General features: G+C 58.0%; 1 protein-coding gene across 1 annotated transcript in view; it reads left to right on the top strand.

Moving 5' to 3' along the window:
* Positions 1–244: 244 nt before the first annotated feature.
* JPH3 (junctophilin 3) overlaps positions 245–27,779 on the top strand; it is a 76,029-nt gene continuing 48,494 nt past the window's right edge. The window contains exon 1 of the mRNA XM_030298162.1: positions 245–978. Within this exon, the coding sequence (XP_030154022.1) occupies positions 597–978 (382 nt within the window). The 5' untranslated portion in view covers positions 245–596. The remainder of the gene's footprint in view (positions 979–27,779) is intronic.

Here is a 27,779-nt window from a genome sequence, read left to right as displayed (position 1 = left end):
CCGCTTCCCCCAATATTTTCAGCCTCCCTCCTCCGTCCCATTGCCGTCCTCCTCCCTCTTCCCCCGCTCCTCCCTCTGTCTCCCTCCTCTCGTGCATCCTCCTTGTTTGTTTCTTCTCCCCTGTCCTTCAGCCTCCTCCTTCATCCTGCCCCTTCCTTCTCTTCCCTTCCCTTCTTTCTCTCCTCCTCTTGGCCCTTTGCCGCTGAGGTGGAGCCGTTTGCACCAGACGCTCCTGCTCCTGCCCCCTCCCTCCCCCTCCCCTCCCCCCCCCCCCCCTCCTCCCCTCCGGTCCTGTCTCCAGCGGGAGCGCGAGACGCTGGTCAGGCTCCGCGGCGCAGCTCGAAAAGGAATAATCGCCCCCAATTGACTTAAATTCCGCCGAAGCCGGCGCCGCGGCCTCCCGCCGCCCGGGATCTGCTCGCTGTGTTTTTTCGCTTTCTCTATTCTTCCTAAAAAAAAAAAAAAAAAAAAAAAAAAAAAAAAAGCAAAACAAAACCAGCCAGCCAGCCAACCAAGAATCCGGTTTGTTGATCGCCTTGTTTTTTTTTTTTTTTTTTTTTTCACCGTTTGCGGGATTTGCAAACCGAGTTACATGCATGTCCAGTGGGGGTAGGTTTAATTTTGACGATGGAGGGTCCTACTGTGGAGGCTGGGAGGACGGCAAGGCGCACGGCCATGGCGTCTGCACCGGCCCCAAGGGCCAAGGCGAATACACCGGCTCGTGGAGCCACGGCTTCGAGGTGCTGGGCGTCTACACCTGGCCCAGCGGCAACACGTACCAGGGCACTTGGGCGCAGGGCAAGCGCCACGGCATCGGCCTGGAGAGCAAGGGGAAGTGGGTGTACAAGGGCGAGTGGACGCACGGATTTAAGGGGCGCTACGGGGTGCGGGAGTGCACGGGCAACGGGGCCAAGTACGAAGGGACCTGGAGCAACGGCCTGCAGGACGGCTATGGCACGGAGACCTACTCAGATGGAGGTAGGTGCCGCCCGGGGGGAGGGGGGTGGGGGGGGGGGCCGGGCCAGGGGCTGAGGGGAGGAGGAGGAGGGACCTTCTTCTCTTGCCTCTTCTGTTTACCTCTGGGGAAGTTGAGCTTCTCCCTCCAGCGGGGGGGGGCCGTGAGCACCCCGGGCATTTCCTGGGGCTTCCTGGAGGCCACAGTTGCCCTGGCTACAGGTTGCCCCATGGCCTGGTGGGGGGACAGCGCCCCTGTGCCAGGGGAAGGGTATTGGGGGCTTTCCAGGAGCAGAGCCAGCCCCGGAGCCGTGGAGCTGAGTGGAGGGTCAGTGCATCATCCAAGCGCAGGCCAGAGACCTGCTGGAAAGGCCAGACTCGCCCTGGGCCCTGGGCTCACGGCCTCCTCTGGGACCCACCAAGGGCAGAGGGGAGCTGGGAGAGGGCCCCTCCCCCTTGCTGGCAGAGCTCCCTCAGTGCTGGCCTCCGGGAGTCGGGCCCCAGCTCTGCCTCTTGTTTTCCTGCGGTGCCGAGAGGCCTCCCTGAGTCCTCATGAACCCAAGCCAATGGAAAGGGAGCGATTGGGAGAGGAGCACAAACCCAAAGCAACACAACACGGCAATAAACTTCTAGGTGGTTGGACGCGGGCTAGCGCAGCCGGAGAGGCTGCTGGAGGGAGGGAGGAGGAGGCCCAGGAATCTCGCCTTCCAGTGGCTGAATCATTTTCGCCGTTAGTTTAGGGAATGCTCTGTGCCTTCGTTCTAACATGCCACCACATTCAGGGCTGAGCCCGCCCGCCTGTCCTGGCTGTAAGATGGTTTCCGTGCAGGGAGCCTCGGCCGGGGCTCCTTTGCAGCTGTGCCCCTGTCCCGGACACCTCGGTGTCCACTCCTCCTTGCATCCGACAGGCATGGAGCATTTTCTGTTCCTGGAAGCCAGACCCCGAACAAGCCTGCTCTCCAGATGCCCCCTTCCCCCACCTGGGAGCTTATCCTCAGAAGTGGCTCTGTGCCTCCCTCTTGGCGGCTTGCTAATTTTCCAGGCATGGATGCCTGGGAAAGGCGTGGGGCGCAGCAGTGACTTGTGTGCTTCTGCTGGGCATGGAAATCATGAACGGACGTGTGGTCTTCTCCCTGCCTGCTTGCTGCCTCCACATCTTAGGAAGCAGGCACTAGACACCTGCTCCCTGGCCACATCCAGGAGTGATGGAGGGCTGGAGAGTAATTATTATTTTGGCTTATGCAACTGAGAGGCAGGGTTCATCATTACTCAAAGGGGAGGAGGCGTGGGGGGCAGTTAATTATATAATGCTCCTGCCTGTCAAAGCCGTGCCCAGCCCCGTCCCAGGCGGCCTCTTTGCTGTTGTTGTTTTCACGGAGCAGGTTGGAGAGCCTTCTGGACCCTGGAGTGCAGGGGCTGGACCGAGCAGACAGCCTTCTCCGGGTTCTAGGCCGTGTGTGTGCATGCGTGCGTGTGTGTGCGCGCGCGTGTGTGTGCGCGCACGCGTGCACACGGCGAGGCTTGGGCAGCAGATGTGGGTGGCTGAGGTGGGCGGCTCAGCAGCCTGGAGCTCCCAGCTGGGCTCTTTGGGAGCCCAAGGGTAGTTGTCACCCTGGGGGCTCTGCCCATGCTGCTCTGCGCATCAGTCCCTCCAGAGGTGTTCCCAGCTGTGCCTGAGCCGGGAAAGCAGTTTCTAGGCCTCACATGGGAGCCTGGGGAGGCGAGGAGCCAAGCCCCTGTCTCTGTGGAACTCCCTGGAATATCTAAGAGTGAGGTCCAGCTCTCTAGGCTGCCCAGCTTCCCCAGACATCTTGGGTGGCCCACAGAAATCCGTTCTCCGTTCAACAGATATCTACTGAGCACTTGCTATGAGCGGGTGCTCTGGGCTCTGGGAAACCAGCCGCGAGTGAAGCAGACAAAAATTGTTGCCCTCAGAGAGCTTCCACTTTAGAGGGAAAGGTGATGATTCCATTGTGTTTACCGGGTGGGGGGGGGTGCGGGGAGGGGGAGAGGATCTGATGCTGTGGCTGGCCATGAGTTTAGGGTTCAATATGTTGATGTGAGAAATGTTTCCTCCCATTGGTCAGTGTTCTCGGATCTCTAGCTCCTAACGGTTGGAACCTTGATGTGTCCCCACATTACACCACCTGTAGGCCAACCGAGGCAGGCTTACAGGCACAGGACGCCAGGGCCGACTGCTCCCTTCTGGTTGGGGATACGGCATGATGGAAAATCGAATTGACCCTTTTGGCCTGGGATAATCAGGCCAGACATCTGGGGCCACCTTTCTGCAACACGGTCTGTGCTTCTCATCAGGAAGGAAGTGACTGTGGAGAATGTGTGCCCTCTAGCAGTCCGTCAGGCCAGCGGAACCAAAGTGGGGGTGTCGCAGCTCTGGGTCTGGATGCTGGTGGGCGTGGCGGCTCATGCTTCCAGGGAGGGCAGGCGGAGGCTTGATGAGTTCACGGTCCCGACTCCAGTCTGACGTTTCCTTTGCACAAGGGGTGGGAATATGGGGCAGGTATCAGCACAGCTCCTGAACCTCAGCACAGGTTCCAGTGCTGACTTGGGGAAACGGCGATTTTCATGAATGATGCACTCATGGCAAACATATTCTACATTTGGCTGGAATTGGTATGGACTCCATTTCAACTGGGGCCGCTTCTGCCAACTCCTCCCCTTCCAGGTTTATCCTCCCCCAAGTGCAAGGCAGGCGTTTTCTGTGGACGTGGGCTGAGTGACTTCTGCGGTCTGTGGGGTGACCCTGTGGAGAGGGTGAGGCCCTGGGGGCACGGGGCGGCACGAGCACATGCTGTATAGAGTTGCAGCCATTTGGGCTTTGTGAGCCCAGACAAGCTACTTGACTTCTCTGAGCCTCTGTTTCTTCATCTGTATGAAGGGCTGGTAATAATGTCTGTGAAGTAGGTGGGGATTAATTGAGGTGGCGTGTGTGGCTGTGCCAGGGATGTAGTGAGCATTGACTTTTACTTATCACTATTCTTTTAACACAGCACACGTGCAACGAGCGTCGCTTACGGTGACCGTTACCGGGACCGATAGCCAGGTGTGATCATGGTAATAACGAAAATGATGATAAGTGGCGATACTAAACACTTACCGTGTGCCAGCCGTGTGGCCAGTGTTTGCAGGATGATAGCACTTCATTCCCGTACCTGGGTTGATGCAGGGTTGATTTTCTTGTCCTTCCCATTTCCCACACTGGGAAGCAGAGGCGTGGAGAGATGAGATGATTTGGCTGGTGGGTGCAGGGCGGCATCAGGATTCGCACTCAGGACAGCGATTCCAGAGCCTGTGGTTTTGTGGGGAACACGTTCTCTAAACTCCCTTGTGCAAAACTACCTCCTCGTTCCTTCCTCTTCCTCCGCACCCTGCTTCTCCTCTGGGCGCGGCAGCCAGGAGCTGTAGGCAAAGGCACAGGCGCCCACCCGGGTGTTCCCCCCGCTGCCCCGCCTGCACGCACCGCCCCTTCTCCACTTCTCTACACCCCTGCGCTTGGCCACACAGGTAAACATTTCCTCCTGGTGCCATGTACACAGGACCCCTCGGACCAAAGTTACCCCCACAAATAAACCCTCCCACAGCCCGAAAGATGTGAGTCATCTCACGTACCAGGCCTCCCCCCTCAAATGCAGATTCCGTTCACTGGCCCAGATCCCTCGGCCCACACAAATCACACACGCCCACAGTCAAAATCCCAGGCCCTCTGCGCCTGTGCGCACACACACGCACAATACACCTGTCACCCGGAGATGTTTCCACCCCGTCCCCCAAAACACAGCCACGTGTGCCCTCCAAACCCCTCCCGACTCCAGCTCCGGGAGCCCCTGTGCCTGTGCGGGGAGAGTGCCAGCCTTACACGACGACGAGGCTCAGGTTACAGATGGAGCGAGAGGCTTAGTTTCCACTTTAAACACACGTTTATGCAGGTCATGCCCCCTTTTAAGGGGGAAGAAGCCCATATCCAATCAAAATAAATGACCGTTGGGCATATTTTTGATGCTAGGCCGTGAATATGTGAAGGCAACCTTTTTAAAAAAGAAAACCCCAGTGCCAGGTCCCAGGTTAGGGAGGAAGCAGGTCGGGGACACCAGACATAGGCCAATGGGAGTTCGTTTCAGAAACAAAAGAAGCACTCAGCTATTGGAGATAAAAGCATCTCCTCAGAGATTCTGGTTCAGCCACTTTGGCAAGGGAAAAGGCTCCAGGAGGTGAAAGCAGGAAGAAAAAGCAAATAACTAGTTCTTTGTTGCCAATAATAGCTGAGGAAGAAGTGTTACTGAGCACCCCTCACCCAACATAGCCAGAGTTGGGCGCTTTATATCAGGAGCTCTACCCAAGCTGGCAAGGAGGCCAGGGTCAGCACCCTCTGGAAATAGCTGCCCCACCGGGTAGTTAGTGAGCAGCCCTGGCTGACGGAAACAGTTAACACAGCTGTCGGGCAGGGCCAGGAGCCTCTGCTGCGTCTCTTCGGGGCTCTTTTCCCTCCCCGGTTTCCCCCCGGGCCTGCACAACCGTAAGGACAGCTGGCTATCGATTATGGGCTGATGGCTGTGGATGTAACACTCACAGTGTCCTTTGATGACCACATATCACAGGATAAGTGGATTCGTGGGATCCACAGGGGGCGATGTGTGTTTGGAATTTCCACAGTGGTCACCCTCTCTTAGACCAGCCACTTCGCCAATTTGTAGTCTCCTGGCTTGTGTGAGGCACGTGGTGGGTGAAGGCAAGGGCCGCCTGGGGTCCTGGCTGTGCTTCAAACAGGCTCTAGGCATCAGACCAGGGGTTTTTCTGGGTCCACCGAGTCTTTGCGTAGGATAGGGGAGCGGCCGGTCTCTTCAGCACCTTGGAGAGCGCCACACACATGCCGCCATGGCTTTGCTCTCCTTCCTCCCCCACACCACCTCTAACAACCAGGGTGCCCAACTGAGCCTCCCGGCCAGTGACTGCCTGGCCCTGACCCGTCCAGCACATTTGGCCATGAGAAGTTTGCCCGTTCCCACCCTGTCGGTGTCTGGGGGCCACACTCCAAGGAATGCCACCACCGGGGCATTGGCTGTTTGCATCTCAATACTGTCCTGTTTTCCAAAAAAGTTGGGTGCCTCCAGGTGTCTGCTGGTGACCTGAGAGAGCATCTCCTGGCTAGCGGGGTGGGTCCAGGTGAGGTCTTTGGTAAGACTTGTACAAGGTGCTCTGAGTCTGAGGTTCATCTCTACCTCAGGTTGTGTGTGTCTCAGTTCTCACGGACTGTGCATGGTTATAGGTGCACCAGAGGCAGGCAGAGGAATGGTCTTGTCTGTACCAACCCGCGAAAGACTGCTGGGCCACCTTCCTCCTTAAATCAGCACCACTGGAGTACTCATCTAGAACAACCCTGCCCAGCACAGTGGCTGCTGGCCACATATGGCTATTTCAATTAATTATGATGAAATGAAAGTTAGATATTCAGTGCCTCAATCTCAGCAGCCACATTCCAAGTGTTTGACCATGCGGAATGTGTCCACCGCCACAGAAGGTTCTGTTAGAGTGTGAGCTTCACGCAGGGAGGGGTGGGTCCATGCTGGTCACCACTGTGTGTCCAGTGACTACAGTGGTGCCAGCATGCTGTTTGTGGAGTGAATGAAGTGTGCCAAGGCCGTATACAGGGTAATTTCACTCACCATCCTGCCACACGTCCATCTCATTACAAGAACTTACACCCGGGCATTGATAGTTAAAGGGAAAATGTTCCCTGAGACCCTCCTGCCTCACTGAAAGGTCAGCCTCACTGAAAATTCTCTGAAGGCATCACTGTTACAAGTCCCTGATGGGGTTTGTTTTGCTCTTGGTGCTGTCATTGCTGGTAAGAGGCCCTGCCAGTGTTTCCCATGAGTGAGGCGGATGGCATAGAATGAAGTGAATCCGTCCCAAGGGTGTTCTCATGATGTGAGGCTGCGATGCAGCCATGGCTAGAGGACACGGCTGGAGCACTGTGTAGTGAGCAGCGTCCCAAAGTGCTGGAAAAGATGCAGAAAAACAAGCAGCCCTTTATCTACCCGTGTCGTAACTCTCTTTACCGCTACGGTTGCCTTGGCTCGATTTGTTGGGTTGTTGAGAAGCATTTACTGAGCCCCTACTACGTTCGAGGTGCAAAGACAGAACAGTTCAGGTCGACCTTCAGTGAATCAACCTGGAAATAGTTGCTGAGTCTGACTGTGTCTTCGTCTGTTCGAGCTGTTGCAAATTACCACAGGTCGGGGCGGGGGGGGTGGGGGTGGGCGGTGCTTCTAAATGACAGTGTGTGTTTCTCCCAGCTCTGGAGGCTGGGAAGTTTGAGATCAAGATGTTGGCCGATTGGGGGCTCCTTTATCAGGACACTGATCCCATTCATGAGGGCCCCACCCCCATAACCTCACCACCCCTGAAGGTCCCACCTTCTAACACCATCTCATTTATGACCTCTGAATTTAGGGGACACAGACATTCAGTCAGTAGCAGCCAGTGTGCCGAACATAGCTTGCAGGAATGTACAAGAAACAGGGGGATGTGACTTGTATCAAAAAGTCTGGATGTGAGACAAAAATGTGTACAATAATCAGGGGTTTCTCATTCCAGAGTTTGGGGACTGATGGAAACACTGCAGGTGAGGGTTCTGAGAAGCGAAGGGGGACGTCTGTGTCCTTGAGCAGCAGAGGCATCCCAGGGGAGGGGTCCGCTGAGCTCCGATGGTGGGAAGGGGATTTTTGCCCCAAGTCTGTTGACCCTGCAGGAGGCATGTTCTCTGTGATGGAATCCTGACACTCCTTGTCAACACGTGCCGGCTCCCAGCTTCCCGGGGGTGACCCAGGGGAGCTCCCTGGTGCTCCTGGAGGCCTCTGGAAACACCCAGGGTCATCTGCACTGCTGGCTGGGCTGCTTGTCCCCCACTGTTGCTCCTCGAGGCCAGTGCTTTGCAAACTTGACTCTGCGTCAGAATCACCCAGAAGGTGCAGAAAGCAGATTGTTGCCTCACCCCTGCATTTCTGGCCGGAGATGCTGTCTGATAATGTCCATTTCTAACAAGTTTCATTGGGTGCTGCTGCTGCTGGTCTGGGGACTGCACCTTTAGAAGCACGGCTGGAGGCTGGTGCTTCTTTATTTAATGTCCACTTATTTTTGAGAGAGAGAGTGTGAGTGGGGGAGGGACAGAAAGAGGGAGACACAGGATCCTAAGTGGGGGAGGGGCAGAGAGAAAGGTGAGACACAGAATCCAAAACAGGCTCCAGGCTCTGAGCCGTCAGCACAGAGCCCAACGCGGGGCTCAAACTCATGAGCCGTGAGATCATGACCTGAGCTGAAGTTGGACGCTCAACCCACTGAGCCACCCAGGCGCCCCAAGGCTGGTGCTTCTTAACCCCAGGTGCACAGCAGAATCCCTGGGATGGTCCCCTTGAGATCATCCCCTTAGAAATGCAGAATCTTGGCCCCTCTCTCCCACCCCTGGAATCTTGGTCCCTCTTCCCCACCCCTGCACGGGGGTCTCCAGGGCCAGAAGCTGCATGTGTGCAAGACGCCCAGGTGACTCGCATGCGGGAGCTCCTAATCTGGCTCCTAATCTCTGCTGCACACGGAATCTGGCTGCTTGGGAAAATGCTGATGCCTGGGCCCCACCCAGAGATGCCGACTGAGGGGGTCTGGGATTGGGATTCTTTTAAAACTGTCCCGGAGATCCTAACGTGTAGCTGAGGTGGGGGGGTGGGGGCACTCGTCCAGGGCATCACTGAGAGGGTGGCCGTGAAGAGCCTTGCTGGGGTTCTGCCTGGCACCACAGCAGCCTGGCTCTGGGAGGGTGGCCTCCTGGCCCAGGAACGTGATGGGAGCCGTCAGGGCCGAGAGCCGCTGCTCTGGACAGTTCTTCAAACTCCGGGTCAAGTGGCTCATGAAGTACATGTTGTATTTCATTAAAAAAAAAAAACAAACAAATAGACTTGCAGATTTTTAAGCATTGTGCCCATGTTACAGCAAGGAGGAGAGCTGCCATGTGCCGGCCTGTCGCCACGCAGCCCCTCCTGTCTCTGCCCTCTCCTCCTCCTTCCTTACGGCCACGCCAGTCCCTGGATTTAGGGTCCAGCCCAAATCCAGGACGGTCTCTCGAGATCCTTAACTTCATTGCACCTACAGGGACCCTTTACCCGTGTGAGCACACATTCACAGGCACTGAGGTTAGGGTGTGGACGTGTCTGTCTGGGGGACACTGGCCAACCCGCTACAGGGTCTCACGGACTTCAGTTTGAAAGTGCTCCGAAGCACAAGCATGCTCACGTCGAACCCCAGAGCCGTGGAGATTCCTCTGCAAGAAGGACACTCCCAGTTTTTGAGCGTCCGCTTTGTTCCGGGTACTGGCCTATGTGCCTTCCCAGAGTCCTTGCTCCTTTTGTTTATTTTATCTTTTTAAGCTTATTTATTCTGAGAAAGAGAGCATGAGAGAGCATGGGGAGGCAGAGAGGGAGGGAGAGAGGGAATCCCAAGCAAGCTCCACACTGTCCACGCAGAACCCAACGTGGGCCTTGATCCTGCGAACCTGAGCCGAAACCAAGAGTCGGATGCTTAGCCAACTGAGCCACCCAGGCGCCCCAACGTTGCTCCTTCTAGTTTTTAAAGTAGCGCCGTGAAGCAGGGCGTGCGCTCCCATGTAAGACAGGAGAAGGGATGCTCCTAGGATGGCCGGGCTTGGTGAGGTCACAGGGCCGGTGAGGGGAGGGGGCACACTAGAGCAGTCTGCAGCACCCGCTGAGGGCGCCTCCTGACAGGACAGTCATCTCGGCCACCCCCTGGCTCTCCAGTTGAGGACGCTGAGGCCCAGGGAGGCGCCCGCGGTCTCACAGTCATGCAGAGGTAGGGAAGGATGGCCCGGTCTCCTGAACCCCGGCCTTTGGTGACCCTTTGCTCAGCATTTCATAAACTTGTGGGTTCTCCCGGGTTCCTCCGAGAGCATGGCGAGGCTGAGGGTCCTCTCCCAGGACACACGCAGGGCCCTGCACACATGTGGCATTTTGTCGGTACTTGTGGGGGTTCATGGACTCCCTGAGACTTCTCTGTGGACCCCAGGATAGGAACCCTCCCGTTCTCCACAGGTGCCCAGACACACGGACGTGACCATCACCGCACACGGCAGGTGGGACACGGGAGGAAGGCCGGAGCCAGCAGGCTCTGACCTGTGGGTACAGAGAAAAGGCTGGAGGGGGCAGAGCTGGCCTCCCCACCTCCCCTCCCCTGAACACACCCCTTCTCTCTCCAAGGCCTCAGAGTCCTGAGTTTGTCCTGCCGGGACTCGGCCGTCTGCCCCACCAGGCAGCACGTGATCCTTAGAACTTCATCCCGCGCCCTCCCCACCAGGTCCACAGGCCTGGTGTCAGCAGTCTGGCCATGAGCTGGGAGCCACCTGTGCCTTCTTTCACTCGGTCCCTCTGGGAGGAAGGCATGACTCCTCCATTCTGCAGGGGAAACTGAGGCCCAGCGAGTCGTAGGAAGTTGGGGTGCTGACACGGTCTCAACATCTTGTGGTCCGCTTCAAACCTCCCACCCAGGGCCCTTGGATAGACTCCCCAGGAGGGAATCTAGCCCAGGGCACACATCTGGGGCCATCCAGGGCAAGGGTCCTGAGGACCAGACCTGAGAATCACCCACCGCTCCCCGTCCGCCTCTTTGGGTTGGGGACAAACAAGGGCAGGAAAGGAGCCTCTGAAGGTGGCTGAGGGGAGGTCTCACCGTAAGGAGCCCAGGAGGGATTTTCAGTGGGGTGTTCCCAGGAGCACCAGGTGGGGGCCTCCCTGGGAGGCCTGTATGATAAGCCAGTGCAGGCTTTCTTGGTCCTCGAGGGGCCGCGAGCTGGCGCCCCACTGTCCACCTGGGGACCGTGCGTGACCTTTCTGGGGCCCCGCCCCTGGCCAGCTGGTTGCTCGCTGGTGAGTTCAAAGGCCTGGCTCCCTGTGGGTGGATCTGGGGAGCTGTGGTTGAAACGCACTTTGGGGAGGATGGTGCGGGGCGCCCCTCCTCAGACCCCCAGAGTGCCTCTGGGCCTCTGTGCGTGCGTGCTCCCGGGCACTGTAATTACCGGCCTCTGTGGCTGTCCTGTCCCCCTCCCCATGCACTGGAGTCTCTGAGGGGGCAGAGACTGGCTCTTGCGGGTTCCTCCCTGTGGCCTTGTAGCAGGGAAAGCTGCAGAAATTCTGGTTGGCTGATGCATGGATGACAGTCCCTCCAAAAGCAGTGGGGGCAGGGGGCGGGGGGGGGGGCGGTGTGTGAAGGGAGAACAGCAGGGCAAGGGCCCTGAGACTGGAACGGGTGTGGTTCTGAACTGGAGGAAGAGGGTGAGAGGAGGGAGGGTGTGAGCACATATTCCAGGCCACGGCAGGAAGGGCAGGAAGGGCGCTGAAGGGTTTAGGCAGGTCAGCAGCACCCCGTGGTGTTCCTGCTTTTGAATAATTAAGTTTTAATTTCAAGATGCCCCTAGACTCCCACGGTTGTGCCCTCCACCCTGTCTCCCCAAAGTAACACCTGACGGAAGGGCCACGCAGCGTTGAGGCCGGGATATCAACATGGACACTGGGTTTCAGCAGCCGGGACCCCTCCACCCCCCGGCCTGCCACCCTTTCAGAGCCGCACCCTCCCCCCTCTCATCCCTGGCACCCACTCCTCTGCTCCCCATCTTGTCATTTTCTCATTTCCGGAATGTTCTATACACGGAATCGTGGGGTATGCAACCTACGGGGACTGGCTTATTTCACTCACTGCGGTTCTCGGGAGACCCATCCAGCTCGCTGTGTGCGCCCAGACTTCGTTCCTCTTCACTGCTGACCGGTGTCCGGGGTGAGCGTGTGCTTGGACCATGGCTTCCGTACCCATCACGGTTCAGGGGCATCCGGGGCGTTTCCCGTTCGGGGCTATGATGGACACAGCGCCTGCAGACTCTCACGGAGAGGTTCTTACGTGAACGTGAGCCTTGGTCTCTCTGCGATACAACTGCTGGGCCCTTGCTGTTTGTGCCGGTGTCTTTGGGTAATGAGTCTGGCTGCTGGGTGGGGAAGGAAATGGGGACCAGAGTGGAAGCTGGGGACCCCCAGAGGGTGCTCGTGTCCAGGGGAGGGGAGATGATGCCCTGGGTCTGGGTGGGGGCAGTGGCTGGGCAGGTGCGCGGTGTCCGGGACGGTGTCTGGGGGCAGGAATTGGTGTGGAAGGTGTGTGGTGTGAGAGGCTGCGTGCTGGGTGAGGCTGGAGGGAGCAGGGGGTTGTGCATCTGATCTGAATGGGGGCACCGTCCGCTGGGAGGTGGCACAAAGTCAGGAGAGAGTGGCACTGGAGGCGAGAAGCGCCAGGATCAGAATCGGGCCTAAGAAGGAGGACGGTGTGGAGGATGTAGACGGGCCGAGAGGCAGGTGGCCCTGAGGGGTGGGGGTGCGGAGGACAGCAGGAACAGAGACAGGACGTGGAGTTGTCCCAGCCCTGTGTTCACCCCTTGCATCCAGTAGGTCACCTTATGGCCCCACCACCCCACGAGGCCATTTCACAGACAAGGAAACGAAGGCTGGGGGATGGAGTGACTTTCCCGAGTCACTTGGAAGGTTTGGATTCCAGAAGCAACGGAATCACACGAGGTGGGACTGACCCCAGCCGTCAGGTCCTTGGTCACGAGCCCCGCCTTGGGGGCTCCCGGAGGCTGGATGGGAGACCAGGTGAAGGTTTGTGCGCGCCTGCCTGCTGCACGCAGATGCTCCGTGAGCGAGCTGCCGTCACGTCACGTGGTTGTTTACACCTGTGGAAGTCCCCAGCGGTGGATCGTGGCCCCGCTCTGCCGTCACCTTTTCCCTGCTTGTCATTATGCCCCCGAGGTTGTTCCGTATCAAGCCTGCACCCCGAGAGCGGATGAATGATGCCGTTGTGACGTGGTTTTGCGTAAAATTTACCTTTTGAAGCGTATAGTTTGGTGGGTTGTGGTGTGTTCACGGGGCTGCGCAGCTCCGCACCACCTGTTCTAGAACGTTTTTGTCACCCAAGAAAGAAACCCCTGGTGCGTTAAGCCATCCCGCCCTCCACAACCGCCGGTCTGCTCTCTGTCCCTGGATTTGCTGGGTCTGGACCCTTGGGGTGGACGGCGTCACCAAGGGGCCCCTGTGGCTGGCCTGTCCCTCAGCACGGTGTTTCTGGGTGCGGCCAGGGGCCCACGCCAGAGCCCGCGCCAGGTTCCGTTCCTTTCCAAGACCCAGTGATGTTCCCTGGCGTGGCCACATTTGCTTGTCTGTTCATCGGTCGGTGGACATTTGGGCCGTTGTGAACGGTGCGGCCGCCAACACTCTCGTGTAAGCTTTCGTGTGGACACCGCTTTCTGTGCCCGGGGGTGGGGTTGCCGAGTCCTCTGGGTCCTACGGCGGCCCCATGATGAACCTCACAAGCAGCTGCTGCCCCATTCTGCATTCCCGCCAGCCGTGTTGCGAGTTCCGGCCATGCCACATCTCTGTCGCACGTGTCACTGTCACCCCGTGATCGCAGCCTCCTAGCAGGTGTGAAGGGACGTCTCCCTGCGGTATGGATCTGCATTTCCTTAAGGATTAGTGACGTTGGACATCTTTTCACGTGCTCACTGGCCGCTGGGATGTCTTTGGAGACACGTCTGTTCGGGCCCTTGCTCGCTTCGGGTTGTCTTTTTATTGTTGAGTTGTAAACGTCTTAATGTATTGTAGACACCACGGTGACGTAAGCCCCAGCGTCTACTCCTGACCCCCCGGGACTCCCCGCTTGCCGGCTGCCTCTCCCATTGGATGGTGGATTCCTTGAAATAAACTGCGGATGCCTTTCTCTTGCCTGTTGAGTACCTAGCACGGTGCCGGGCACACAGTAGGTGTTGAGTAAATGTTGACTCGGGCCACTGCCCGCCGGCTAGGAGGTCAGAGGATCCTGTCCAGTTCCCGCAGCGCAGGCTTTGATGGGCTGCAGTTAGGCAGCCGTGGTGTCTGCAGGGTAGCTGGGACCCACACAGGTATTTATTGAGCACTTACTATGTGCCTGGCAATGAGCCGGCCCCGGGGATAGCAGCAAATAGCCCCAGGGCAGCGTGGGACCGTTGGACTGGCTGAGGGGGCCGTGTCCATGCACCTGTCCCATAGGTCCCCCTTTACTGCTGACGGGATGGAGGGAGCTGAACCGGGGCTGACGGTGAGACCTGGCGGGTGTGGGAAAGCCTTTGGGGGAGGGACTTCCCCACAAGCCCAGAGGATGGCAGGGCGAGGTCACAGAGGCTCCATGGGTTTTAAGTGCAGGGAGGGGGAGCAGGGCCGCCCTGGGAAGTGCGGGAGCCACTCGAGGGGCCGAGTCAGGCGGGTGGTCGGGCCTTCCCTGGCTGTGGAGGCCACAGCCCGACCCTTTGGGTCTGCACGGAACCAACCTGTCAGGACAAACAGGAGATAAACATCCTGGGGATGAAGGGCCCAGCCCGCAGCCTTGCCTGGAGGCTCCCTGGGGATCCCACATCACCCAGACAGCGTGGGGGCTGAGTGGCTGTGTCTGCGGTGTGGGGCCCGATCTGGAGGAAATTAATTGTGGATCCCCAAGAGAATGCGGCAGAAATATAGCAGAGGTCAGGGTTTTCTCGGGGCTGGAGGCGGCCCTGGTGACAGTGGCCATGAAGTGTTCACAAGCACAGAGTGTCCTGTTAGCTGGAGGCCTGAGCAGGACCGGCGGGGGGTGGGGGGGTGGGGGGGTGCAGGAATGTGCCAGACAGTGGAGAGACAGACAGGGAGGGAAAGACAGAAACAGAGAGGGAGAGACGGAGACAGAGGAGAGGCAGAGATGGAGAGGGGGAGAGGGAGAGGGGGAGAGGGAGAGGGACAGAGGGAGAGACAGAGACAGAAGGAGGAAGACAGAGAGGGAGAGGGAGAGACAGACAGAGGGAGACAGAAGGAGGGAGAGAGACGGAGAGGGAGAGACGGACAGGGAGGGAGAGACAGGGAGAGGGAGGAGCAGAGAGGCCACAGGCAGGGCAGAGGGAGGAGGGACATGTCCCTTCCTGCGGTCAGGTGCACCTGCTACTTCTCCCTGGCCCTTTGTTTTCAAGCAGCCGCCTCGCGCTCACTGGCGCCCAGCACCCTGCGCCTTACACACCTTTCTGTTGAGTCTGAGCACCAACCCCCTGGAGCTTGCTGTCCTGCTGCTCAGAGGGAGGGGGCCACACGCGGCCCCCAGCGCCCCGGGCAGGCACCCTGCCTCGGTCTCCAGCCCTGCGCCTGCCTGTCAGGACTGTGGGGAGCCAGAGCCTTAAATGGGATCGAGCTCCCCGGACGTGGGGGGCTTGGAGGTGGCGCCCGTGAACGCGGATCTCCAGCCCCGGCTGCCGGGGCTCAGCCCCCTCCAGCTAGTTCCCGTTTGGCCCCGAGTGGAGGGGGGACAATGCGGACCCTGCCTCCACCAGCCGATGGAACAGAGCCCTGGGCTGGGGACACCCCACGTGTGTGGGGGTGCAGAACCCCAGGCTGGGGACCCCAGCCAGGCAAGCTGGAGCCAGGGTGTCTGAGCTTGAGAGGCCTCGGGGCTTGGCACTGGGGGCTTCTGAGTCCCCCTCAGGGAGGCCAGCAGACCCTTGCCTCCAGGCCTTCCCTTCCACTCACAGCAGCCAGAGGGGAGGGGCTCCTGCAGAAGCATCCGGAACTCCTTCGGGGTGTCGAGCCCTCCAGCCCTGAGGCGGTCCAGTTTACTCCTCGTTGCAGGGAGGGCAGACCCTCCGGTGGGAACTGCGGTGTGAGCAGGCGTTAGAGCCTTGGGTGGGCAGTTTGGGGAGGGTCTCAGAGCGGCGTCCCCTCTGCTCTTCCTCTCCGAGCCTCAAGGACTCTGGCTGATGGCTGAGCCAAGTAGTTTCGGGAGAACCCCAGCTCAAGGGCCTGTCAGCCTGGGCTGTGACAGGCATCTGGGACTGGGGTGGGGTCTGGCCAGCTTTCCTGAGGAACTGGGCCCTGGGCCCTGACGGAAGAGCTAGGTGAGGGAGGGGACTCCCAGAGAGAGTAAGCCTGTATCAGGCCGCAGGCCAGTCCCTGCGGGGAGCCGGAGTCAGGTGGGGCTGGAAGAGGTTGAGCCAGGACCCGTCCCCTCCCCAGACATGCCCTGTGGGCTACCTCCCAGGGGTGTCAAGGCTTCTGGGGGCCAAGAGTCGTGTTGGGTGACTCACTGTTACCCCAGGTCCCCTAGGGCTTGAGGTCAGAGGAAGACCCTGGCAGGGGAGTGGCAGGGAGGGAGTGTGTGCCCCTCACAGGCCTAGCCCCGTGGACACTGAGTCATCAGGGAGGTGTAGGTGGAGGGTTCTGTGCCGGTCACCGCTCAGCCCCTCCTGCTTCCCCTCTGCCCTCCAGGTCTTTTCTCAGCGCCGCTCTGTCTGGAGACACCTGCACAGCCCCAGCGTCCTTCCCAGCATGAGCCTGGAGCTGGCATCCATGGGGTCAATGGGGACTCGGGCCCCGTGCGTCCTTGGCACAGTGCTGGCACCAGCAGGGTGGGTGTGAGGGTCCTCCTGAGCACTCTGGCCCTGCTCCGGCGGGGGCAGGCCTGGGGTGTAACCATATCCCAGATGTTTGCAACCACTCTCCCGGGACGTGCCGTTTCTATTGGTGACAAGATCACGGGTTTGGCGACCGACTGCTGTGATTTGCTGCCTGTCTAAATCTCAAGTAGAGGCCAGTGAAAATAAGGATGTAATTTCTTTCCCCACGACTCTTGATTCTTTCTGTGGCCCCCCTGGGAGTCTGCACACCCCAAGTTGGGGGCCCCTGCTCCCACCCTGCCCCTTGGGAGCAGCTGTCACGTCTGAAATCATACTGTCCCCCTCTGTCGCCTGGGGAGTCCTGACCGGAGCATTCTTCCCCCGCACGGTTCTGTGGAGGTTTGGACACCACTCGGAAACAGTCCCAGGGCAGGAGCCCTCCAGGGAGCCTGGCAAACAGGGGGATCCAGGAGGGTGGTTACTGGCAATTATGGGAAGTGGAGGTGATGGCCGTCACCCCCCTTCCCAGGGCAAAGGAAGGCTGGGCTGCCGCACGCCTCGGCCCCCTCCTTACTGGGGCTCTGCTAACCCAAGCGCAGGCTTAGTTCACATGCCACACAGCGCACCTGCTCCGGGTGCACAATTCAGTGGTTTCTAGTGTGTTCACAGGGCCGTGTGCCATCCCCCCAGAGGAACCTTGTACCCCACTGTCCTTTCCCTACCCCCCCCCCCCCCCACTGTCCCGTTGGTGGCCTCCGAAACTCCTCTGTCTCTGGATTTGCATCTTCTGGACATTTCACATGCAGGCATCGTACATGATACATGCCCTTCAGGCTCTGGGATGCTTTCTGGGTCCATCCGCTAACATGTGCCCGAGCTCTGCTTCTCCTTAAGACTCATGAGCTTTCCAGGGCGTGGACGGACCACATCCGGTTCAGCCAGCCCTCTGCTGATGGGTATCCTGTTTCCCTCCACCTTTGGCTGTTGGAACCTACTGCTGCTGTGAACACTTGTGCGCAGGTGTCTGTGGGACAGGTGTTTTCATTTCTCCTGGGTCCGTACCTAAGGGTGGAATTGCCAGGTCATATGGTCATTTGAGGAACTGCCAGATTGTTTTCCAAAGTGTCTGCACCAACGGACGTTCCCACTTATTTTTAAAAAGAATCTTCTGGAAGCTGAGAAGTCCTTACCAGCCTCCCCCCTGGGGGGTGGATCTATTCCTGGACTTGGCAGAGTTTGTGTTTGGAGAGAACCCTAACAGGGATGGAGATGGCCGTCATTCCAGGCACGGAAGCGCTCAGTGCCCACCCCCCACCCCCACCTCCACCCCCCACCGGAGGTGGTCCCGACCACGTTTCTGCCCCTCTGCCTCCATCCAAAGCCCTGCTCCAGTCCTCTGCGTACCGGTGGTGGCCACCTAATGTCTCTCCCTCTGAGTCTCAGATCCAAGGGGTTCTTTGTTTTTGGCATGGTTTCCATCTTGGCACGTGGTGGGTACTTAGCAGACTGGTTGGGTGAACGAGGGTAAGGGTCTTCTCTCTACGCTGCAGAACTGACGCCTAGGGGTGTGGAGAGGGGCCTGAAGGAAGCTTCATAGATAGCAGAGTGGTGCCCGTGACACTGTGATTTAGGGAAGGGTCGTGGAAAAGGAAATGATGTTGCTGTAGGAGGTAGCCCCAACCACTGATCAATCTCTCTTTCTCTGGGAGGGCTGACTCTGGGGGACCCCGGCGAAAAGATGGCAGGCACTTGCAGGGACCCCCAGGAGGAGATGGCAGGCACCTGGGGCCTCGGGGCCCTTCATAGTAGGAAGGTAAGGGCCTCCATGTGGTTGTACCAGGCACGTGGGGCCTCCATGGGGCTATAGCTGGCAGGTGGGGGCCTCTATGGGGCTGTAGCAGGCACGTGGGGCCTCCGTGGGGGTGTAACAGGCACATAGGGCCTCTGTAGGACTGTAACAGGCAGGTGGGGGCCTCCATGGGGTCTCCATGGGGCTGTAACAGGCATGTAGGGCCTCCATGGGGCTATAGCCGGCAGGTGGGGGCTTCCGTGGGGTCTCCATGGGACTGTAACGGGCACGTGGGACCTCTGTGGGGCTATAGCAGGCAGGTGGGAGCCTCTATGGGGTTATAACAGGCACGTGGGACCTCTGTGGAGCTGTAACAGGCACGTGGGGCCTGTGGGGTTATAGCAGGCAGGTGGGGTCCTCCCTGGGGCTATAGCAGGCAGGTGGGGGCCTCTGTTGGGCTATAGCAGGCAGGTGAGGGGACTCTGTGGGGCTGTGACAGGCACGTGGGACCTCCGTGGAGTTATAGCAGGCAGGCAGGGGCCTCCCTGGGGCTATGGCAGTCAGGTGGGGGCCTCCGTGGAGCTGTAGCAGGCAGGTGGGGGGCTCTGTGGGGCTGTAACAGCCACGTAAGGCCTCTGTAAGGCTATAGCAGGCAGATGGGACTTCTGTGGGGCTATAGCAGACACGTGAGGCCTCCGTGGGGCTATAGCTGGCAGGTGGGGGCCTCCGTGGGGCTTTACCAGGCAGGCGGGGCTTCCACAGAATACAAACACCCCGGGCTCCTTCTTCACTCTTCTCTCGGATCGTCTTCGGTTTTCGTGTTCGGTCCCTGTTCTTGCTGAAGTCCCACTGGGTTAGGTACTCCTGTCACCATCTTACAGACGTGCAAACGGAAGGTAAGTAATTTCCCCAGCCTCATGGTTGGTAGTGGAGCTAGACTTGTCCCCAGGGGGTTCGGTGGGAGTCCTGGCCCCACTTCTCCCTCACCTCTGTTCGGCCCTTGGAACGGGTAGCCCCACACAGAGGCTTTGGTCCTCCCCCTGCTTCGGGTTCTCTAGCCCAGAACTCTGGAAGCTAAGGCCTGTGGAAGTCTCCCTGGGGCTTAGAGGTGGTCTCTGGGGGTGACAGCTCTTGTTTCTGGCTGAGGGTGCGTGTCTGCCTGGGGTGAAGGTTCAAGCCCTGTCACTAAGCCTTGTCTTCACGTGGGCCCTTAGCAATGGCCCTGCTGTACTTCTGGCCTGTGTATGACGTCCTGATCCTGCGAAGTGACCCATGGGAGGGTGGAGATCTTCTGGGGAAGTGTGCCGTGGAGGCTGCTGTCTGAAGTTCGATGGAAGCTTAACCAGTAAGTGACTTTTCGGCACCGAGATCGTTGGTTCTCCAACAACATAACGTGAAAAAGGAGACATTGAGAGCCCTAAAATAGTCGTTCAAGAGGTTTTTAAAATGCTTTCCTGCCCAGGCCTCCCCCACACCCACCGAGTCTGTGCCTCTGGGTAGGCTGGGTGTCTGTGAGAACGCCTCAGTTCTCCAGATGATTCTAATAGAAAAACGTGGCTTCTCGATTTTTAGCGGCATCAGTCACCTGGGGGCTGTGGCACGTTCCAGGGTCTCTGCCTCAGGGGCTCTAGGGGCCTGGGAATCTGGATCTCCGTGAGTTCCCAGGAGAACTGTGGATTGGCAAAACAGTAGCCACTCCTGATGTAGGGCTCTCCAGCGCTGCCTCTGTGCTTGGTCGCCTCTCAAACCACCAAGGCCTTCTGACGGATTTTACACGAACGGCGTGACTGCTCCGTGCCCTCCCCATCTTGAAGTACTGACCAGTATATTCCCCATGATGACCACGCAGGGTGCTGTTCTCGTCCCTGTTTCACAGATGCGGACCAGTGAGGCTCAGAGGCCGGAGATCTCCCTGGGCTCATGGGGCCACACTCAGACCTGCCTGGTTTCTGACCACTCTGGCGACGAGCCCTTTCCTGAGAGGGGCTCATCCCTCCCTTTTTGCCCACGCCCGCTGGCTCCCACCCAAGCGTTTCCGTGAACTCCTGACCTCGGGCTAACCTTGTGGGCCTCTGGGAGTATGGGTCCAGGCAAGGTGCTCGCCAGATGGTGGGATTCAGAGTAGTTGTTTCTTCCTGCTGCATCCGGTTCCGGCCAGCCTCCCTTGTTCGTGCCCAGAGGAGAATGAGCGGGGCAGCTGGGGGTGGAGGAATCAGGGTTGGGGAGCAGGGGCGTTCCTGCTCACTGAGGCCCGGCAGGATGTGGGGCTGGAGGCTGGTGGGTGAGATGCCCAGGTTTGTCAGCCTGTGTGTCTGAACCGTTCCCCAGTCAGGGCGTCAGAGGAAACAGCCGGCCTCCTTTCTTGTGATGGGGGTACCGCTACCATGTTGGGGGGCTTCCCTTGGGGTGCATTCCCTTGCCACCTGCCTCTCCGCCATCCTGTAGGAGCGGCTGTGCACACTGTGGGCTTGAGAAGCACACGGCCTTGGTGGGGAGCCGGTGGGTGGTTGGAGCCGGAGCCCGCATTCCTCGTTGCTGACCTCACCCTTCTCTCTCGGGGAGTAGGATAGACCGTTGCCCAGAACGTGGGCTCGGGTATCGGGCACACCTGGTCGGGGCCCTAGCTCAGCTCCTTAACGTCAGGAGTCTGGGCAAGTGACTCTGGGCACCCGGTGGAAGAAGCCCTGGGCGTGGGGTGGACCTGACGCACAGTGCACCTAAGGTGCCTCTGCCCTTTCCGCGAGGTCAGGATGGTGCGAGCGGAGTTGGTGTCCCCAGGGGGTGTGGCTCGGAAGGAACCACGTGGGGCCATCTGGCTGCGGTCTACAAACCAGCTAATACTTAACGTTTGCCCTGCTGACCTCCGGGAGTGTGGACGTCCCCCGTGACGGGGACCACGGGGGGATGGAGGTTCCTTCCGGCTCTGAGGACAGCCGAGTAGGGAGACTCGGATCTCTCCCTTCCTGCTGTGTGGCCTTGGAAAAGCGTCCGTCTCTCTCAACCCCCATGGGCCCTTGTGAAGCCCAGAATCTATCGTGCGTGCTCCGCTGCCCTTCAGACGCCGTGGTCAAGGCTCTGGACGGCCGGGCTCCCCAGCAGGGCGATCCAGGTGCCCCTGAGCTGAGAAGGCAACGGATCCGGGGCAGTCTTCGTGAACGTGATAGACCCTGGACCTTAAAAGCATATCCCTTGTTCGGAGATTAGGTTTGTTTCCTTCTGTGAGAAAGCGCTTTTCCGTTACTCGTAACTGCTGAAACTCGGAAGCAACGACACTGCCCTTCACCAGGGGGTGGGTGACGGCACCGCGGCCCGCAGCCACCGGACAGCCGGACGCCTCACGGGCCGGGTGCTGCATGCAAGAGGCAGGCCCGGAAGGGCTTCATCGTGCACGACCCCAGCTGGCCCCCTGGAAGGGTGATGCTCTGGCGACGGGGAGAGCGTCCGTGCTGCCCAGCATTGGGGGGAGAGGGGACTAGGCGGAGTGCAGGATTCCGGGGCCGTGTGACGACTCTGTAGGGTGCCGTGATGGTGGATACACGTACATCTGGCCAGCAGCGAGAGGGACCCCCGCTGTGAGCTGTGGATTCTACGTGCATCACTGTGGGCCCAGTGATCGGAACAAATGCGTCGCGAGGTGACAAAATGGTGTGAAGGGCGCCGTGAGGGGGACGTACGGGAAATCTGTGTACTTCCTGCTTTTTCTATAAGTGGTTCTATAAACGGTTAAGTTTATAAGCCCTTCCCAGGATGAACGGGTGTGGGGAGCAGAGGGGCACCCCCAGGGCCGCGGAGGGGGCACGCCTGGATGGCTCCTCCTGTCCCCCTCTCCCCCCAACACGAGGCCAGAAGCACCGCCGGCGCCTGGGTCGGTCTCTCCGGGGCGGGAACTGCCTGCCGCTCTCCTCTGGGCGCTTCCTGCCTGGCGTCCTAAACGGGCTGCTGGGGCCGCCCGGCTCGGCTTCCGGCCTCCACTCTGCACGCTGTGTCTGACCCCTCGGGGAAGCGTCTCCCCTCCATCCCGAGGAGCCCGCTGGCCTGGGGCTTTGTGGCCTCTTCCCGGCTTTCCTTACCAGCCTTCTAAGTGCGGTCTGGGCGCTCACCAGGCTGGCATCTTCCGTGGGGAGCGGGGCTTCGCGTCGGCACCTCCACAGGCCCTGAAGCCTCCCTGAGCCTAGGCAGCCCGAGCAGGGTGGGTACCTGGACTGCTGAAGAATCTTCTTACGGAAGTTCCTCCCCTCTCTTCCCCCTCCAAAATGTTTCACCATTAGGGCGCCTCGGTGTCTCCATTCATTAAGCGTCTCTTGATTTCAGCTCAGGTCATGATCTCCCAGTTCATGAGATCCAGCCCCACGCTGGGCTCTGTGCTGCCAGCGTGGAGCCTGCTTGGGATCCTCTCGCTCTCTCCGTCTCTGCCCCTCCCCGGCTCATGACCTTTATCAAGATCATCTGTGCCCATAGTTGAAGGTATCCATTCGTGCCCCAAACAAAATCCTGCTTCGAGCAGGGGGTGCCTGGGTGGCTCTGTCGGTTGAGTGTCTGACTTGGGCTCTTGTGATCTCCCGGTTTGAGGGTTCCCACCCTGCGTCGGGCCCTGTGCTGACAGGTTGGAGCCTGGAGCCTGCTTCGGATTCTGTGCCTCTCTCTCTCTGCCCCTCCCCCCCTCAAACAAATGAACATTAAAAAAACCTGCTTGGATCAAAAGTCCACAGAACCACCCCCCCTTTTCCCACCTGCCCACAAATTTGAGCTAACTGTGCTTCCTGTTTTCTTCATGCTCGCAGCCGTCCTGTGTGGACTTGTTGCTGTGGTTGACGAGGAATCTTCAGTCTTCGGGACCCCATTCCCCTTCTTAAGCTTTCCGACGTCAGGTCCCATATTCGTTAACCCCATGTTCTGGGTTCTTTCTCATTACAAGACTGACGCTTGTGGAGCTAGTCGGTGCATTCGGAGTCCCTGTGCTCCTCCCGCGTCTGTCCTCACAGGGCAACGGACTGTCTAATTGCCACCTCTCTGCGGCCGCGTAGTTCTTAGATCACTCGTTCTTTCCCTGCCTTCCAAAGGGTCCGGAGAATACCTCTCCGTGCAGCTGTTCACATGAACGAAGCCTCCAGATTCCCTACCGGTCTACACCTATATGCAGCCACACGTTCTACATGACCTACGTTTTATAGCTTTTCCTCTGGTTTTTACAAGTCCTGTAGATGTTCCCTACTTCCCTCTGCTTCCTGGAAAGTCCCTTTTGCCCTTCTTGTTGGCTGGGTCTTGCTTTTTCCTGGTTTACTCCCTTGTTTTGGTGGCATACGTCCTGTAGTATCTTCCTAAGGAAGGCTGCCTGAAAGCTGGTTTTTGGGGCTATGCTGAGGAATTGGTCGTTTACAGGATTCTAGACTGAAGTCCAGGGTTTGGGGGCGGGGGGGGGGTGACTTCCGCTGACTGCTGGGTTTCACTGTTGCTGTTGAGAAGGCTCTTCCCGGTCTGATTCTCAGCCCTTCATGTGGGGTCGTGCCCCCCTCCAAGTGTTTGGGGTCTTCACTCTAGGGTGTATGTTGGGGGGGTGGTCTGAAATTCCACAGTGCCGGGTCTTGGTAGGACCTTCTTCGTGCTGGTGTCCTGAGCCCCTTCAGCCTGGACCCTTCAGTCCCAGTCGCCTTCCTATCCTGTGTCTTTGGTAACTTTCCTCCGTTGCTTTTCCGGAACTCCTAACATATAGACGCGGGGCCTCTGGCTTAGCCCACACAACTCACATTTTCTTCTATTTCCCAGTACTTTGCCTGCCTCTTCTTTTCCAGTTTCTGATTTTCTTGACTTTGTCTTCCAACTCTCTTCCAAAATTTTTATTTTGGTCATCGCACTTTTAATTTCCTGGAGCTTGCTTGTTTAATCTGAGTTTTCTGTGTGTGTGTGTGTGTGTGTGTGTGTGTGTGTGTGTTGTGTTTGCACTTTATGGATACAGTGTTTTCTCTTCATGGCTTTACTTTCTGGCCTCCCTGATGCCTGCTGTACCCTGCATTTTCCATGATTGTCTCCAGTTTCCCCCTTCCCTGTCACTTATTTGTATGTTTGGGTCCCTTTTCCTCCTGGCAGCTTCTTCCAAATGTCTGATGACCCTTGGCTGTTCATTTATTAAAGGTCCCAAGAAGCAGACTGGCCAGACTCGACCTCTTCAGAGGACTTCTCCCCTCCTGCCTACATGTGTCCGTGTACCTGCCCGTGCCTGGATCGGCCGGGAACGGGGGCAGGGTCTCTACTCAGAATGTGGTCTTCCTCCTAGATGTCCTGTGTCTGGTCCCACACTTAGCCCCCGGCTTGTCTCTGCCCGGTGTCCCCCGGCTGTGATTTTCTGGTTCTGTTTCTCCAGGAACTTTTGTGCCCTGCCCGACGAGCGTTTATATGTTCTTGGCAATCTGGTTTTTATCCTTTCTCTTGGTTTATCCTCCTAACTTCTACAGTTCTGTCACCTGGTTAGAGACTGAGAATGTTCTATTGGCTTGCGGGGCCACCGTAACCAAATGTCACACACTGGGAGGCTTAACCACTAGACCTTTATTCTGTCTCAGTTCTGAGGCTGGAGGTACAAGGTCAAAGTGCCAGGGCTGGGTTCTTCTGTGGCTGCTTTCCTGGGCTTGCAGGTGGCCCCCCTTCCTGCCTCTTCATCTGGGTGTTCTCCTCTGCACACGCCCCTGGTTTCACTTCCCTGGTTTTTTTTTGTTGTTGTTGTTGTTGTTATTTTTGAGAGCGAGCAAGAGAGACAGCATGAGCAGGGGAGGGGCAGAGAGAGAGAGACACACACACACAGAATCCCAAGCAGGCTCCAGGCTCCGAGCTGTCAGCATAGAGCCCGATGTGGGGCTCAAACTCACGAACTGGGAGATCGTGACCCTAGCTGAGGTTGGGCGCATAACTGCGCCCTCCATGAGCTCCCCACTTCTTATAGGAACATCGGTCCTATCGTATTGGGGCCCAGATGAACAGCTGCGTGTTTTTCATCGTGATAAACCCCCAAAATTTACCATCTCGACCATTTTTTTTTCAACGTTTATTTTTTTTTGGGGGGGGACAGAGAGACAGAGCATGAACGGGGGAGGGGCAGAGAGAGAGAGGGAGACACAGAATCGGAAACAGGCTCCAGGCTCTGAGCCATCAGCCCAGAGCCCGACGCGGGGCTCGAACTCACGGACCGCGAGATCGTGACCTGGCTGAAGGCAGACGCTTAACCGACTGCGCCACCCAGGTGCCCCCAATCTCAACCATTTTTAAGTGCACAGTTCACTCGTGTCAAACATCCTGAGTGCTGTGCACAGCTGTTCCCAGCACCCCCCTCCAGAAAGCGGGTCTTGTAAAAATGAGCCCCGGCACGCCTTAACCACTCCCCTCCAGGCCCTGGCACCTGCCGTCCTACTTTCGGTCTTGAATTTTAACTACCCGAAGTATCTCCCGTAAGTGGAATCGTACGGTAATTATCTTTATCCGGCTATTAGCACAGTGTCCCGAGGGCTCATCTGTGCCCTAGCTGGTGTCGGGGTTCCCTCCTCTTAAGGCTGAAAAACGTCCCATTGTGTGGACAGACCACCTTTTCTTGATCTGTCCGTGGACCCTTGGGTTGCCTCCACGTCTTGGCCGCTGTGAGTAGCGCTGCCGTGAAGGTCCTGGAGACCCTGCCGTCCGCTCCAACGGGTCTGGAGACGGGGCTGCGGTGCTTTTCTCCACGGCGGCCGCTCCGTTTCACGTTCCCACCGACGGTGCGCGGTCCCCACGCCGTTTCTTATGGTGTTGATCGTAGCCGTCCTAGTGGCGTGAGGCGAGGTCTCGCTGTGGGTTTGATCTGCGTTTCTCGGATGACCCGTGATGCTGAGGATCTTTTCGTGGGTCCGTCGCCTCACCCCGTTTTACCTTAATCCTCTCTGCGAACGCCAGGTCTCCCAGTACGGTTACCTTCTAAGGTCCTGGGGAGGGTGGGAGAGGGGTGGGTAGGACCTCACCATGTGGGATGAGTCGTTTCCCCGGAATCCAGAACACGTGCTAGTCAGTAGCTGTAGCTCGTCAGAGCCCAGCTAAAACTGATTTTTTAAAATACATCCTGGGGCACCTAAGTGGCTCGGTCTGCTACGCATCCAACTTCGGCTCAGGTCATGATCTCACGTTCGTGAGTTCGAGCCCCACACTGTGCTCTACACTGACAGTGTGGAGCCTGCTTGGGCTTTCTCTCTCTCTCTCTCTTCCCCTCCCTGGCTTGCACGCACACACTGTTTCTCTAATATTTTAAAAAACTCAGCAATAAAACAACTTATTAAAAAAATACTTCCTCGTGTTGGTGACGATGGAGGGAAATGGTCACTCTTTTTTTTTTTAATTTTTTTTTTTTTTTATTTTTGGGACAGAGAGAGACAGAACATGAACAGGCGAGGGGCAGAGAGAGAGGGAGACACAGAATCGGAAACAGGCTCCAGGCTCTGAGCCACCAGCCCAGAGCCCGACGCGGGGCTCGAACTCACGGACCGCGAGATCGTGACCTGGCTGAAGTCGGACGCTTAACCGACTGCGCCACCCAGGCGCCCCTTATGTGGACTTCTCCATGGGCAATTTATCAAAAGCCCTAAGTAAAAAGAAACTTCCCTTTGAGCAAATTCATTCTAGGAATCTATCCTGAGGCTATAACTTGTGTTCAAAGATAAGCTATCAAAAATGAGGAATGACCTAAGTACCCACAGAAGCTTGGCTTGTAACTTCTATGTTGTGGAATGTTTGGGTTTTGGGCTGGCTGTCCTCACTAATGTAGAAAAGGTGGAAAGAGGGGCACCTGGTGGCTCAGTCGGTTAAGCATCCGACTTTTGATTTCAGCTCGGGTCACGATCTCCCGGTTTGTAAGATCAAGCCCTGTGTTGGGCTCTGTGCTGACAGCACGGAGCCTGCTTAGGTTTCTCTCTCCCCATCTCTCTCTCTGCCCCCTCCCCCACCCCTGGTCACATACACACTCTGTCTCGAAATATTTTTAAAATGGAAGGAGGTCCAGGGTATGTTGTGAAAGAAGGTTCCAGAGCCTACTATGCCTGCCTGTGCTGTGATGCTGCTGCCCTGACCCGGTTGCTTATGAGCTGGGTGTCCTTGGACGAGTTTCTTCACCCCTGGGTCCTCCTCTATCACAGGAGATGCCCCAACCACTGCACATCACGTGGTCTCCTCTGGCCAGCCTGATTCAGTAGGTCAGTTAGGGCCTGGGATTGTGGCTTTCTACACACACACACACACACACACACACACACACACACACACTACGAGCACAACAGGTGGCTTTCATCTAAAGCGACATGTGGGCGGCACTCATTTCCGAGTCCTGCCTGCCTTGGAGATTCTGGGTTGGGCCCAGACGTGGACGTGTGGACATGTGGAATTGCTGGGGTGGTGGTTTTCACTCAGGGTGCAGTGCATTCTGCTATTGTTTCCAGAAACTCTGGGAAACCCACTTTCTGGGTGAAGCAGGAAGCAAAAGTTCGGGGTACAACCTGACTTCCCAGTGTGTCCCCTGCTGGTGAGATGGGG

The sequence above is a fragment of the Lynx canadensis genome, chromosome E2 (genome assembly GCF_007474595.2).
Source record: "Lynx canadensis isolate LIC74 chromosome E2, mLynCan4.pri.v2, whole genome shotgun sequence".
Taxonomy (NCBI): Eukaryota; Metazoa; Chordata; class Mammalia; order Carnivora; family Felidae; genus Lynx; species Lynx canadensis.
The sequence above is the reverse complement of the archived record's forward strand: the minus strand, read 5'-3'. Positions and strand labels throughout refer to the sequence as shown.